At 41.9% G+C, this 12,847-nt stretch overlaps 1 protein-coding gene across 3 annotated transcripts in view; it reads right to left on the bottom strand.

Moving 5' to 3' along the window:
• Positions 1–12,847, bottom strand: part of DAAM2 (dishevelled associated activator of morphogenesis 2) — a 171,690-nt gene that overhangs the window by 98,505 nt on the left and 60,338 nt on the right. For all 3 annotated transcript variants that reach the window (XM_082757200.1, XM_082757202.1, XM_082757201.1), the window contains one exon: positions 2,645–2,734. In XM_082757200.1, coding sequence (XP_082613326.1) covers positions 2,645–2,734 — 90 coding nt within the window. The remainder of the gene's footprint in view (positions 1–2,644; positions 2,735–12,847) is intronic.

The following is a 12,847-nucleotide window of genomic DNA, read 5'->3' as shown; positions in this document are numbered from 1 at the left end:
AGGTAGAGGAATGGCTGAGACTGAGAACACGTTATCATTTTCCAGCAGAGCAATGTTTATTCCTTTATTATGATTTTAGTACTGGAGGTTTCAGGTGCAAACCTAGAATGACCAGCAGTGCCCAAAGCAAGCATGGCTGTATGATGCAATGAGAGCACTCCATTGTAGATATCACCCACTATCACAAAACTCCCATACAAAACTGAGTCTCCTTTGATTATGCGGGAACTTTGACTGGCAAGCTGTGCCCTCAGGATATAATTTTAAATGCACTGACACATCCGTCTTAATTTCTTTAGAAAGAGTTGGTATCAGAAACAGGTGGAATGAACCTTTTGGTACAATGACGACTTCCTGCTAGCACAGTGGGAACAAGTGCTGTGAAAAACTATAACTGAAGTCTAACTGCCAAGAAAAATGGACAGTGTGCCTACAATAAGGAGTGCTCTTCATTTCTGCAGGTGACATTTCTTTACTTCAGGCTGCTGACTAACCTTGCCACCTTTGGAGCCGATTGGGAAGCTCTGACCTCCCATTATTTTTTGGACTAGCAAAAGCATCTGAGATTAATGAATGAACAGTTTCCTCAACTTGTACTTTTTGACCTTCGAGTTCATAGCATTTTCACTTGCCATGTTACAGAGCTTTTCCTCGTGGTGGATGCAGAGCCCTCACTTCCCAGAAAACAGAGAACTCAGCATCAGCAAGACAGAGCTCGTTGGGGGGTAGTCCTGGATGGCTGACAGAGCTCTGTCAAGTTAGAAATCGGGCCCTTTGTGGCTAAAATCAGATTATGAACACTTCAGGGAAGGCTGCAACATGCTTTTCTGTCATTGTAGAACAATAATGATAGGTGGATTAGGTAGTAGGCTAGAGAGAGATGTGTCAGCACCGATCATCTGACTGACTGTGAAGGGAAGCAATGAATAACATTGGACAGTTAAAGTTTCAAGTAATTGAAAGTATCTACAATGTAATGAATAGACATCTGGCAACAGTATAGTGTTTCAGTTAGCACATCATTTTGGATAGCTGGAGTTCAGCTAACTGAGGTTTCACTATAAATGCATTATAAAGATTTTCCAGTATGCAGCTCCTTTAACTCTGGAGGTCTTCAGGATTCTTATATCAAATCCACTACTTTAAGGGAAGACAAAAAAAAAAAGTGTAATGTAGTGAATCCAACCAACATATTAAATGCATTAAAGCCTGTATCTTCCTGCCAAGGCTGACTGGTCCAGGAGATGGAATGTGTGTTTCTCTAAGACGACTACAAATAGATCCTCTCCCACCAGAGCTGAAAAAGTCAGCTGAGCCTGCCAGCAAAAATGTAAAGCAGACATTGATCACAACAGCCTGCACCTTCCCTCCACGTGCAAGCTCTATGTACTAGCAGGAAGATGAATGAAGAACACCAAGCACAACTGAGCCTAGGCTGCTTTTATGCACTTCTTGAATTATTGCTAGCTCAGAGGCACTGTAACTAATTTGATGCTATTAACTTCTCTGTGTGATGCATCTCAAACAAAAATAAGATACATGCAAAGTGTCCATGTGATTGGTTTGACTGAGATTTTATTTAATATACATGGTAAGAAAGCTGATTTCATATATGTTTATTACTTGTTGAGGAAAGAAGCCAAGCCAGCAGTCTCGGATACCAAAGGCCTTCATTTACTCATAAAAAAAAAACACCTGAAAGTTAGCAAACACAATGACCTCAGAAGGATCATCATCAGGGTTTCAATGTCCCACCTTCAATATAGAAATCTAAACCTTCTCTTACAGCTTCTGTTATGCAAATATATATATAAAGACTAATACTCTCATAGCATGACTTGCATGTTTGGGAAATATAACTATTGAACTTACCACCTATTTTTCTAACATTTACCGTTAATGAATACATACTACCAGGGCTATCTTTGCTTCCAATTACCTGCTTCCTTCCTCCAGCAGCAAAAAATTTCCACTCCACCACTCCTGCAGAAATTCCTCTTTTACAAATTTCACATCAGTGACACAACCTTTCAGTTCACTTGGCCGTCATTCTTCTAGTGACAAAGAATGGTACCTCAGTGTGAGGTACCAGCCTCTGATGTTCAGGGCCTCTCACCGGTTTGTTTGAGGTTCGAAAACCTTGACTGGAGAAACCTCACACAGAAATTGACAAGAGCAAGTCCTTCTTCAATTTCCAATGCAATGCAGAGCCTTTCCTACTAGCTCTGAAAGATTTTAAAGCTAGGTTTTAAGATACCATTATTATGCACTTTACAGATATTTGAAGCCATCCTGAAATATCTCAGTAATAAATTTTCTATTCTAAGCAATCTACAAAAGTTTTTTAAAATGCCTTAAAGCATTTCCACTACAGCTTTTGTTCCAGCTCAAACAAGAAACCTTAAAGCTTCAACATGGAGCAACATATGATTTTAACTTATTAAAAACTCTTCAAAACTCACACATGCACACACTACTTGTGAAAAAGTTGTACCATATTCATGCCAATAAAAATCCTTATATCAATTATGTTCTTGAGAAAACAGTGGTAAACTTATAGTTCACATCTAGATATGTATCAGTGATTATGTTCATGCACAGAGAATTTATTGGAAAGCTACTTCAGTTAGGACATCGGTAATACCTTCTTTTTGCTGCAGTAAATCTGCCATTTCTTCTCTGGAGGGAGTGCAAACATAGCCTCTCTGTTCTTGTCTGTAAGATCCAATTCATCCTGGAGATTGTGAAAAAGAAAAAGAACATGGTCAACAGCTGCATTGATGATCTCTAACGTATTGAGAGGAATCTGAATCAGGTACATTGACTAACCTTCAATCAAAAGGCATAAGACTTTGTGCCCCCCAAAGACCCCAAATATTACTGGTTTCGTAATCTTTGCATTGCTACTGCAAGCTCTCCCTGTCAGAGCACAAGGTATGACGCGGGCAGCCTGAACAACTGCCATGTCAGACTTCCATTACTCGTAATTAGTAAGGGATGGGAAAGACCACATGAAAGGGATGAAGTTAAGAACTCAAAGTACTGGCTTATGTAACATCGACGCTCTTTAAGGTTCTTGGAGAAAAGCTAAAAATTCAATACAATTTTTTTTCTGGACTGCAGTACCAGCTTGGTCTTCCAGTTAAAACTGCCAATGGATTTATGGCACGTGCCACTTTCTTCTATTTCTGGGCAGAAATTGATAGATAAGAATAGTGGTTTGTTTCTTCCCAGGACTGACAACCATCTAGAACAAGAACAATGAAATCACCATATCTTTTAAACAAAGGTCACAAGGCTGTAGTCTAGAAACAGTAATGCCATCAGCAACTTATAGGTTGAAAAGGTTTCAGTACTCTTGTGTTTGTCCTCTGGACTACACAGTCCCTGGTTAAATACAAATAACAGTTCAGAATCAGAGGACCTAACTCCACACAACTTTACATCAGGTTAAACAGATCAGCAAATTCAGTCTCCGTTAAGAGAAATGAGTTCAGCAGAAGACACCCTGTTAGAGCCTAGCCAATCTCACATTAACAAAATGAGGAATAATGCTGTGATCTGGAACTGACTCCCAGCTGTGTCAGGAGCCCCCTGTGGATATGCCACTGAATTTCCTAGCATCAGTTTCTCTCCTGTAACAGGTAGATACCAATAGCCTCATTTCCTATTCATGGCTCTATAAATCATCTCAGCAGAGATGGCCACTTGCTCTCTGCTCACTCGGTGCTGACCAGAACAGGACTCTAGTCCCAGCTGGCCATTTCAGTTGCTGGTGAGAACAAGTAGGGATGGTCTTCAGAGCAAGCAGCCTGCATGAGCAGGGACAGACAAAGGTGTCTAAGTGAGAGTTACAGCGATAAGAAGACAAGCTTCCAGTAATATTTCAATGAATCAGTTTTGGCAGGGATTCCTTCTTCCTATATATTTGAAAGTGTTTGGAGAAGGAAGTGTCCGGGGGCCACTATCTCGATGACATCGCAGCGCTGAGAACGCCACACATGCAGATTCTGGCACCCACACTAACCTAACCCAAGCACAGACAATACCTCTTTAACTCAGCCCAACAATGGCTCATTGGGAAAGCTTTCAGGGCTGGGAAACTTGTGAAAACAGTGAGCTAAATTGCACACTGAGCCTGGTAGCGGCTGCTGACAGATTTAAAAGCCCATAGAGATTTCAGCTGCAAAAAGGTACAAAAGAAATGCAAACAGTAACAAGACAAGGTCAGTGCCAGCAGCCCAAGGTAGAAGAAGCTGGAGTGTTTTGTTTTGTTTTGTTTTAACACAAGAAGTTTAAAAGAAAAGATGAAAAAAAAAAAAGAAAAAAAAAAAAAACTCGAGCTGTGCAAAAAAAGTACAAACCATGTGGAAATGTTTAGGGTGAGTTTCCAAACAAGAGGGCAGCCAAGCGAGGCAAGGAGTTTTATCCTTGCTACACACAATTAGAAAGCTCAGGCCAGGATCGCATTCTTGGGGAGAGAGGGAGAGTGAAACGACATGTAAGGTCTTAAGACAAGCGAAGGAATGCTGTTGGAGGTCAAGCATGTGGGAGGGGAAGGAGGGGCAGACAGGGAATCAGAAATGCCAGGTTTGGAAGAACCACCAAAGGGGCCAGAATACACATCTGAAAAGGGCTGGCTGGTCTCAGCTAAGTTCTTAGAAAAATTACGATTGTTTTATTGAATGGCTTAATGATCTTAGCCTTTTTAAAATATAATAATAATAATAATAATAATAATAAAGCTGAATTCCACTGCAGCAGCAAGCTGAGAGGTTAACTGATTCTGCTTGGTTCTCACAGCAGCTTTGTCCACCAGACCAGCCTGCTGGCCTGTTCTCAAAAATGATGATCTCAAGCAATCCAGCACAAGATAATCATTTCATCAAAAGAACGCTCCTATTGACTGAATGCACCCGGAGGGCAGGATGCTGCCACTTAGCGACTTCTGGACATTCCCACAGACACTGGCAGTATCAGGGACATAAAGAACGCTCTGCCTTCAGCGGGGCAGTGAGAATATGCGACTTCTAGTCAAGCAATTTTGCATCGTGAGAGCATTCTTTTCAGGATATAAGTTTAGAAAGGCTGTTTGAAGGGATGGAAGATCCAGTGGGAACAAAGGGCTTCTGCACCCTACTTCATCATGACTCAGGAGGGTAGGTGAAGCTAGAAGAGTGCAAGAAGTCATTACATTAGCTCAGGGAGCATAGTAACAACACAGAAAGCTGCTCTAGGTTACAGGCATAACATGCCCTGCTCTACCTAAACCCTTAATCAAATCCCAACCTATGAAGAACCACAAAACCTTGCAAAATACAATAGATAAGAACCCTCCTTCAAGAACCCTCTGAATTCTCTTGTGTCTCCTATCTGCAAGCCCCTTCTGCAGCAGGAGGAACAGAAGACCTCCACGACTGCACTGGCAACAACGACCTAGCTGAGAAAGAAGATCCTTCATCAGATGGAGCATTTTCCTATTTGGACATGGGATCTGAACAGACAGCATGTAAAGAAACTTGCTGCTTTCAAGGGAAGCAGGAGTAGCTACAGAAAGAGCTGAATGTATTTCTGAAAGGTAATTTGCTTCATGAATTTGCTTCTGACATGACTACAGAGACAAAGCTGTCAAAAAGTAAAATTTCAAGCCAGAAGACTTAGCTCAGTGACAGCAAGCAGCGATTGAAGAAGAAAGGAACTGCAAAGACTGGCAGGAGAATGGAGAACTACAGACTCTGAATGGAGTCATCACGCCTGGGGCTGGAGCCAGGTTGAGGAAGCCAATGCGACTGAATGTCCAGGAAACAAGCATGAAGGGCAAGAAAATAGGGTTTGTCAGAACAAAAGGGTGAAAACGCCCTCCTCTACCGCCCAAGCCCATTTCCCAACAGAGACGTAGTAGCTCTTCTGCCATGCCTTGGATGGAGGGCTCGACTCCGGCAGTTCATGCCAGCATGACCCTGCACAATGGATCTTAGCCTCTTGGCTCTTAAAATACTTGATGTTGCAAGTGTTCTCATGAAATACAGATTAAAAAGACATTTGCCAGGCTGTCCTGAGGGAGATGTAAAGTACCTCCAGTTAATACTCCTTGCATTTCTCTCCTTTATCTATTTCCTATTTTATTTTATTTACTGAGAGAGGGATACTTTCAGTTAATTTCACTTTCATGTGGGCATTTTTTACTGAGAGATTGAATTTCAATGATAAAACATTTAATACATACTGGAGCTGGATTTAAGGTTCGAATATTTCCAGCCCAGTTCTTGGGCCAAAAGGGAAGATGGCCTCCATTCAAAATGGCTACAAACCAAGGAAATAAGAGACAGAGAAAGAAAGGGAGTGAGAAGGAGGAATGGGCAGGAAACATAAAAGAGTATTTTGTGGGATTTAAAACCACATTATGTCCCTTGTTTTTGGGAACATTTATCAAAGTGAGAAAGCTGGATCTGATACTTGGTAGCCATCAGCTTGATAATGATATCACTCAAAGCTCCAAAAGAGCTGAACAGAAAGGCATTTCTCACCTAGACTGGGCAGCACTTTTCTTAGTGATGTGAAATGAAATAATGTAGAGGAAAAAGGAATATTCTGGGAATGTAGAACAGTGGTTCTTCTGGAGAGCCTTTAATACCTACCAAGACCTCTGTACCAAGATATACATTGCCTCTCTGTCATTCAGTCATTTATGGGAGGCTGGGACAGAGTTAAGTGTAAATAAACTTTCAGAAGGGCTTGTTTGTTTGTTTTTACAGTATGTAAACAGAAATACACTTAGAATTCCCTTTCCAGAAGAAATGCAGAAATTCCTCATCTGGTTTGGAGTGAAAACTTTTTTTCAAACCATTAGAAATGCCTTTGAAATTGAAGCATAGCTCTAGTTTACTATAACCTCAAAATCTGCACTAAAACTTACTAAAAATCATAAAAGTGCAATGAATTATGCATAGCATTTCCAGCACAACGGGGCACAGAATTCTGATATGATATGTTTTGTTCACTACAGGCGATAATTTCATTAGCATGGATGTAACACGCATTTTGCCAGGAGGGAAATGAGATTTTGTATATTTTCTGATGTTTAGCTGGATACCTGTCTTTTTTCATTAAGTTCTTATGGATTCAGCTATGGATAGTTGAATTATATTTTTAATTTCTGTCTGTAGGTCACACTCTCTCTTACAACGTTCTTGAAAGCACATCCTTTCCATTGTTGCTTTCTCTAAGCATCCATCTCAGGCCTGTGTTTCACATTTAATGGCTTTTATGATTGGAAGCAGTTAACGACATTTAAAAGCACATTCTCATTTTTTAGTGTTTACTTATGCCTACAAATTCATGCAATTATTAAAGAATTATTACGGAATAATTACAGAACTATTACAGAATGTAAACCTTCTGCTGTCCCCAAGGGGAATAGCTTTGGCATGAAATCAATCTTTACATCACAGAATGCAGCTAGGAGATGCAATACACTGACAAATAGAATCATCACTTCTGTTCTTCACAGAACTGCCTATTTTGACTGACTGATTACAGTTCTACTGCACCATTTGGCTCTTCAGCAGAAGATGGGTACTCCAGCACAAGACAGCCAGGTCCCAGCACTAACAAGCACCACGGGAACCAAACTCTCAGATGGCACAAACTGGCAACACTCCACAGAAAAGTTAAACTTTACTCTCCATTGTTAAACTCAAAATGGAAGCTCATGTTCATCCAGAACAAATTAGACTAGCAGTTATCTGACCTGTGACCAGCACCATGAGCTTCAGAGGGCCGTGCAAAAGCCCTGCAAGTTCAAAGCTACAGAATAAACTATGTAGACAGTCAAACACTTCCTGACTCCCTGCCTCAAAAGTCGGGCTGATTCCGTGATGCTAAGGTCCCTTTCAGGATGGGGACAGCATTGGTATCTGCAAGTATTTTTTCTCTTGCTCATTCATGCCAGCATGGTTCTCTGTGAGCCATCAAATGGGGAACAAAATTGAACAAGTAGAAATGACATTAAGGTGCCTTTAGAAACAGGCTCTAGAAAACCTCCATGATTTGAAAATTTTATGTTTGAATAACTTGTTTGCATACCTACCTCAAAAATGCAGGTTCCAAGATTTTCACGTTATGACCTTGCACTGCATGAATTCTAGTTAAATGCATCACGTGTATCTTGCTTCCTGTTCACATCCCTATTCTCTATTTTTTTCCTTCTCTTGCACATACATACCTTTAACTTTTTGTCCCCCTCTCTAATCTTTTTCTCATTCCCCTTTACCCTTTTTTCCTGTCACACACGAATGCACTCTCCCTTACCAACCTCATCAATCATTCTCTCAGTCTCTTAACAGCATCAAACCCACCCAAGTTACAAAGTGAAGTACAATATACTGCTACCAGTGTAATAAATTCCCTGTACCATATAATACCTGTTGCCTCAGGTTCCACAAGGTCATTTATACACATCTGTCACTGTGCCCCAAAGGAAAGGCCATATTCCAGTTCTACTGATGCTCTCAGGTAGCACAGTAGAGCTGATGACCTTATGCACTGGATGAATTTATTTAAATCCTGTATGAAGTAAACAGCAGTTGTGACACACCATGGCATCCCATTCAACATGTGCTGCCGGGCCCCAGATAAGGTTCGTGTTCTCTGTGCAGTCACTGTGAGGGAATAGCTGCTGGTGGGTTAATTGATGTTGAGTACAGTTCAGGCTGATATGTGATAAATAGGTCTGACATCTCTGGGACAATAGAGGAAGGGGAAGCAGAGGGAAGAGATCAGGGAGGGGGCTGTCAGCGGCGTGCTTCAAGCCTTTGCAGTAGAGGATCCAATCCAGCATAACAAACCTTCCCTATTTAGTCACTGCGATCACCTCCAGGGGACAGTAGAGGATTGTTCCCCTACAGTTCTCCTTCCATGGCTTTGTTCAATCCAGCTCACCAGGCTGACAGATGAGAGGCAGCCTGCTGGAAGACTCCCCAGTTGTGATACTGAGGAGGCCAATGAGGCTTTCTGAGAGGCTGCCTGGCCGAGCTGTCAGTAAATGAGGTTCATTTGACTAAACAACCTGATGTAAACACCAGTGCAAAAGAAGTAGCACTCAGCAAAGCCCCCTGCATATATGCAGGCAGTGTGATTGAGACTGACTTTGAGAGAGAGGGAAACAGAGCCCTCTTCTCTAGACAAGCGTTTCCCAGCCCCAGGGTCTCAGAGCAGGGCCTGGCACAATTCATGGCTGGTTGCCATAAATTTTAACCAGCCATCAGGTCAGTTAAAGTTCCCACTTGGATACTTGATCTATCTCCCAAGTCTTCTTGTAGTCCATGAAGAAAAAAAGCAAGAGAATCCCCCCAAACAAACCCTTCTCCTCACCAAATTCTTGCACCTCATCCTAGCTTCTGCAGTTAAAAGCAGTCTCTGTGAAGTATGAGGAAATAATGCACCACATGAGGCTGGAAAGCAACATTTTGATCAGTTTCACAATTAATAAGAATTAAGTGGATCACTGGTAAACATCACTGGGTTTCTATGTGTCTGCATTCACTCACTGTATGCATGTGCAGATGCATATGCCACTTGCACCTGAAGTACACTACAACTATATATATAACACATATGCCATCCACCAATACCTACAATGTTTTATTGTTACATTTGTGCATGATGAAAACACCTTGCTCTCAGGAGCTTCTCCCACAGCCTGCTGGCACAAGAAGCGATGTTTCTGTTTCAGCTACTGCCATAGATCTAATTGCAAAGCAGACAGACAAAAGGCTTTGATTCTCACTATACTCTTTTTCCTTCTTGTTTTTTCAAAGAGATGCAGCTTTAAAACACCCTCAGTACTGGGGGCCCAGATCTCTTGATTCTCAGTTATAACATTTCATTACAAAGCAGAAAGCACCTGATGTTAGCATACTGGGAGATATGTTTCTCCTCTAAGCTGCCAACACAGAAGTTATTCATTCTTATGACTCAGCTTCAGCATAAGAATTTCATCTATCAAGGGCACTGCTTTTTGGCAGATAAAAGTATCTAACAAAAAGTCAATTAATTCCCCAGGACCCCACCCTTCACACACAGCCACCACCACCCTCTACTGTTCTGCTCCCATTTTTCCTCCTTAATCACGAGTTAATTGTTTTGTTTGCTTCCCAAAGAGCTAAATCCTGTCTCGCTCCTACTCCTCTCTGTGACTTGACAGCATACCAGGACATACAAGCAGCAAGGCTGATTGTGGCATTCCCCTTTTACAGGCCACTAGAAACAGCTGTCTGCTGCCCATTTCTCTGCCCTTTGCAGGCAAACCACGTGGATAAGACAACAATCTGCTGGGGCAAATAGAAAGAGAAAGAATGAGGAAAACCAGTACCTACTTATGCAACAGCACACACAGATGTTTGCAGAGAGATCATGCTCTAGATACACATTCTCACATATGCAGGGATATAATATGGGTATGGCAAGAGGGAAGCCCCATGGATACTCCTCTTGGGTGGGCATTTGAGGACGACAATACAAAAAGTTGACTGTCATCACTGCTATTTCAGTTAAGATGGGCTGCGTGTCCATGTCAGTGAATTGGAACGAGCCCAATGATAGGGATGGGGATGGAAACTGAATAGTCAGGCTCATGTCTAATCTAAATCCCTGCTGCTGCAATTTAAGCCTATTACTTCCGGCCCTATCAACCACAGACATGGTGAGCAGATTTTTTCCTTCCTCTTGATAACAGTTTTCAAGCCTATTAAAGGCTGTTGTAATGTCCCTCCTCAGTCTTCTTTCTTGAGGCTAAACAAGGCCAGCTCTTTCAGTCTTTCTTAGAGGTCACATCCTCTAGACCTCTCATTCCTACTCTAATTGACTTCTGGGCTACCCCCGGTCAAAGTACTTCTTTTTTGAAGTGTACTGTTCAAAAGCCGGGACAGTGTTCGAGCTGAGACCTTATCAATACTGAGTGCAAAGATTACTTCACGCATCTTCCATGTCACATTCCTGGTTATATATTCCATGAAGATGATTTTTTTATTACTGTTTATTTTAATAAACAAAGAAACAGCATGACTCATGCTCACTCGTGATCCACTATAATCCTTATTTTCTTTTCTGTAGAAGTGTACCTACCTGGCTGCTTCCCATTCTGCATTATCAGACTTGCTCCTAAAAGAAGCCCATTTTATCTGCCCACCCTTTTTCATGCAATTTATTCTTGTTTTAAGCTTGTCTTTTAACATGCCTGGTGTTTGCAGCTTAGTGAAACCTGCACAGTTGATAGGTGTACCCTGTGTCCCACTGTCCAGTCAACTGAATGAACACACTGAACAGACCTGAAGCCATTTATTCTGCTTGATACATCTTTTCACTGTGACAAATTGGAAGTCCTCCAAGGCAAACAGCACATTTATCTCTGTGTTCTGGTTACACACAGTATATCAGACACCTCTCAAACAGAGCTCCCAGTATCACCGTATATAACACTAAATAACAATAAATCTGCTGTTTCAGCACAGTGCCCGTTCCCCACCCCTTGCTTCCCTTCCTTCTCCTCCCCTTATTTCCCCCTCCCTGGGCCAGGGTCTGTTTTTCATGCCAAGGTCCTTCAGATGAGACCCCATACGGGAAGGTAGGTGTGGGAAAGGTTATTAGGAAATGGCCGTCTAAACTGCTACCTTTCCGGCTTCCCCACCCTCTCCCTCCCTACAAAGTCTCTTCTGTTCTGTTTTAATACTAATGAGTTCAGAGGAGGTTCCTATGTTGGAGCAATTCACAGCAAGCACTGTGCCAAAGCACACAGGCACACACCTCTCTGATTGCTTCCTGCCCAAACACAGTCCTGCTGGCTCAACCCACAGAACGTGGGCTGGGAATTGCTGCTGCAGCCCCGTGACAAGGGCAGGCTGAATTTCCAGGGGTGTCGGTGCCACCTACTTCTCTCCTCCCAGCTTTATCCTCTTGCGCGCATCCTATTTGCCATATGCCCCCATGGAGGAAACATAGGTAAGTCAGAGCTTGGCTGACCTTTAAATCTCCAATAAAATATTACGTAAAAGAGCAGGAGGAACTGAGAGGTTGGTTAAGAAATTCATGAGCAAAATTAACATCTTATCAAGCTTTGTTTGTGGTGCTCAAACATACATGCTCGAAATCAGCTCTTAAATGCAAGGGTATAACCAAAGGAACTCCAAAAAATCAACATAATTCCTGGCACTGGTTCAGGTTTAGACAGATAGAAATGAAACTAGAAGCTGGCTTTAGTCCTTCTCTTGCTCTCAGAATAATTACCCCAGATTTAGCAGTGCAAACCAGAGATCAGAACGTATCCTAACTCTACTGAAGTGAGTGAAGTTACCCTGGATTTATGCCAGTGCAAAATATCAATCTCTCTCCCAATTTACCTGCTTTAAATTGTAACGGAGACTAAATGTCTTGGCTAGACAACCTTTAATATAGTCTCACTCAACCGCCTACAACCCAGGCTTCAGGAATAGAATAGACTTAGCAGTCTATCAGTCCCCTTTTTGCTAATAGTTAAATTCTACTTCAATAAATGGAGATGAGCTGTATTTACTATTAATCTATCCAGATCAGCTACAAGAACACCCATTTATGAGGCTTCTCTCATCTCCTCTGGGGTGAGGTGGAGGACAATTCCACAATAGTCTTGCTTGCAAACTGAATATTTCCACAGTCAAACACTGAGCTGAAGGCATGACAGTATATTTGGTTATTCACTCACACCCTGTCCTGTCTCATTGCTCAAGTACTCTGATAATCAGAACAGCAACTACTGCACTGACATCACTGGGTTTCAGAAAGCACCAGACAATTTTTTTTTCTCTAAGTATTT

The sequence above is a fragment of the Aythya marila genome, assembly GCF_965140915.1.
Source record: "Aythya marila genome assembly, chromosome: 3".
Classification (NCBI taxonomy): Eukaryota; Metazoa; Chordata; class Aves; order Anseriformes; family Anatidae; genus Aythya; species Aythya marila.
Note: the sequence above shows the minus strand (reverse complement) of the source record. Positions and strands in the feature narration are given on the sequence as shown.